The 2891-nt window shown below is 48.2% G+C and overlaps 1 protein-coding gene across 1 annotated transcript; it reads right to left on the minus strand.

Moving 5' to 3' along the window:
* Nucleotides 1–516: 516 nt before the first annotated feature.
* Tmem238l (transmembrane protein 238 like) lies at nt 517–964 on the minus strand. The gene has a single exon (XM_052756765.1). The coding sequence runs from the start codon at nt 838–840 to the stop codon at nt 601–603; it is 240 nt and encodes a 79-aa protein (XP_052612725.1). The 5' UTR covers nt 841–964; the 3' UTR covers nt 517–600.
* Between the last annotated feature and the right edge of the window lie 1927 nt (nt 965–2891).

Here is a 2891-nt window from a genome sequence, read left to right on the forward strand (position 1 = left end):
GACCATTCTGGATGGTTCTGCTCTGCTTGCTCCCACACGGCCCAGCTCACACCCCTCCAGGCATGCAAGGCCATTAGCAGCTACTAGGGAAACTTTCCATCCTTTCCTCTTGCTAGAACCACCCCCTCACCCCTCTGTACGGTGGAGAGTCGAGATGGGTTCTTTTCTCCCATGTTCTATACTGGAGGGATAATTCTCGTGTGTGTGTGTGTGTGTGTGTGTGTGTGTGTGTGTGTGTGTGTGTGTGTGCTTCTGAAGTGAAATCATTGTGGCCTACTAGAGGAAGAAGGAACTTAGAGAAAATGGTCCCTGAAGAGAAGGCATCCATTCTATGTTGTCCTAGCTCGTCCACCACAGCACTACCCTGAGCCTAGACTTATAGAATCCTCATCTGAGGATCAGTCATCCACCCACCCGCCCATGCAGTCCTGGTCTGTCCCTGCCTGTCTAAGCCTCCCTCACTACCTTGCTAGGCAGGTCTTGTGCACACTCACCTGGTCCCAGTGGGGCATTCAGTGGGGGAGGGGGGACTTCACGTCCAGGTGGCCCCCAAGTTCACAGCTGCATATACCACCTGCATCTCTCCTGTCCATGGCCACACTAACAGTCCAGCTTCTCAAGAGGCACCTCGATATTGATGGAATACCAGGCAAGCCAGAACAGCAGACTCAGGGCCAGGATCAGAGCCCCTGTGTAGACCAAGAAGTCCCAGTAGTTTAGTGTGGCAAAGATCCCCAGCAGCAAAAGGATCAGGCCCACAGCGTCGGCCAAAAGAGCCACAATGAGGAAAAATACACAGCGCCCTAGATGGCATCTTGTGCAAGGTCTGCCCAGGAGCATTGCCCAGGAGCAGCGGGAGGAGCCCAGCTGCGCTCCTGGGGGTGATTTGCATGGGAGGTGGCAGTCCTGTGCTGTCTCTCCCTCTGGGTGTGAGCAAATGCATGAGCTGGTTCGTCTTGGAACAAGAAGGAAGTACACGTGGGTCCACCTTTATGAGCCTGGCAGCCAGTGGGGCAGGATATTTCTTAACTGTTTCATGGTTCAGGAATGATCCCAAGAACCCAAACATTATGACATCACTGTTCATTGGACCGGGCATTGCTGGGATCAGCAAGGCGATGTGGCTGAGAAGTGTGGCTCAGGTGGATTTGCAGTCAGAGGTCCTGTGACCCTGGAAGAGGATGCCTTCCTTGTTCTCTGATGTGACCGCTGGACAGCCTGAAGGCCCTGACCTGAATACCCAAGAATCGAGTCCATACCTACTGTGGTAGGGCAGGGCTTGCCTCCTCCCATGCTTTCTGCCCTGCTTTACATGGTGAGAAAAGGAGGGATTTAAAAATTAATTACAGTTGTTCTTTGTTCATATGTGGGTTTTGTTTGTTTTGTTTTATTTATTTATTTATTTATTTATTTATTTATTTATTTATTTATTTATTTATTTATTTTGAAACAGGATTTCTCTGTGTAGTCTTGGCTGCCATGGAACTTACTCTGTAGACCAGGCTGGCCTAGAACTCAACAGAGATCTGTCTGCCTCTGGCTCCTGAGTGCTGGGATTAAAGGTGTGTGTCATCACTGCCTGGCTTGTATGTGTTTATAATGAATTCTAAATTCTCGAATCCCCTACCTTTGTTATCTCTCTTACGCCCGCTACCCCTTCCCTGTATGGACAAGAGTCTGTTGACACCTGTAGATTTTGAAATGATACTATAACAGTTGCTTATATACCAGTTCAATACCAGTCAGTGCTGTGTTTGCCTTGCAGATTCTCTACTAGATTTCTGAAGGATGCAAGTTCCCTCAGATGATGGGCAAAAAAGATAAGAGCAGATGGGGAGGTGGGGAGACAGGGAGAAGATAGGGTGAGAAGGCTCTCTGGCTTCTGTCTACATTGTACTCAGTATGAGTCAAAGGCACTTTCCAGGCATGAGCCCAGAGGTCTTTGTACACTCTAGTGACTGTTTTCCACAACCAACTAGTGTTTTGCTTGCTTCATCTCTCATGATGGATGATGCCAGTCTGCCCATACAGATACTGTGAGCATCCCTGAGGACGTATGGATATGACAGGTAAGTTTTATCATGGTGGCCACTTACAAGATAGATAGACTGAACATCACATGAGGAAAACGCATAGCACGATCCCCTCAGCAGAGCCACACAGGCGGGCATCTCTCTGTCCCCACTCAGGGTGAAGCCTCGGATGAGGTATCAACCCTTTTTCAACTTTAGCTTCTCCAGACAGATGAAGTAAATGATTTCTATTCCATGTCTTCCTCAAAGAATGAGAATAAACAGGAGATCCCCATTCAGTTCACTTAGTTTCCAATGTATAAAATAAGCTTTGAAGGGAGAGAAACTTACAGAAAACAAGTTAGGGAAGGAGAGGGGTGGCATGACACAAGCCAGAGGTTTCAGGATCCAAAGCACCTTAAGATTTGACCCTAGCCATGTAGCCAAGTTGAAGCACCTCAAAGACAGAATGTCTGAGTATGCCTCTGGGCCAGTGTTGCATCCCTTCTGTCATATCCTCAGGGACTGTTCACCCATGTGGAATGTCTCCTTGCTGGGGAAGCCAAGGCTCTTCCAATTTGTTACCCAGCTTTGACTCTGAGCTTCTTGAGAAGATTGGTAAGATTGGTGAATCCTCTGCTGTGGCTGTGGCTGTGCATGGCATGGCTGACTCCTGGCCAGTCTAGCTGTCTATAGCTTGCCATGTATCATTCTGAGTCTATTTGTGTGTGTGTGTGTGTGTGTGTGTGTGTGTGTGTGTGTGTGTGTGTGTGTGTGTGTGTGTGTGTGTGTGTTTGCCTGGTTTAGGTAGGGTGAATAATTCTAATGCTAACAATTCTACATGCTACATGCTGGGAAATCCCTTGATCTTGGTCCACC

The sequence above is a fragment of the Peromyscus californicus genome, unplaced genomic scaffold, assembly GCF_007827085.1.
Source record: "Peromyscus californicus insignis strain IS unplaced genomic scaffold, ASM782708v3 Scaffold_3__1_contigs__length_106647218, whole genome shotgun sequence".
In the NCBI taxonomy this organism is placed as follows: domain Eukaryota; kingdom Metazoa; phylum Chordata; class Mammalia; order Rodentia; family Cricetidae; genus Peromyscus; species Peromyscus californicus.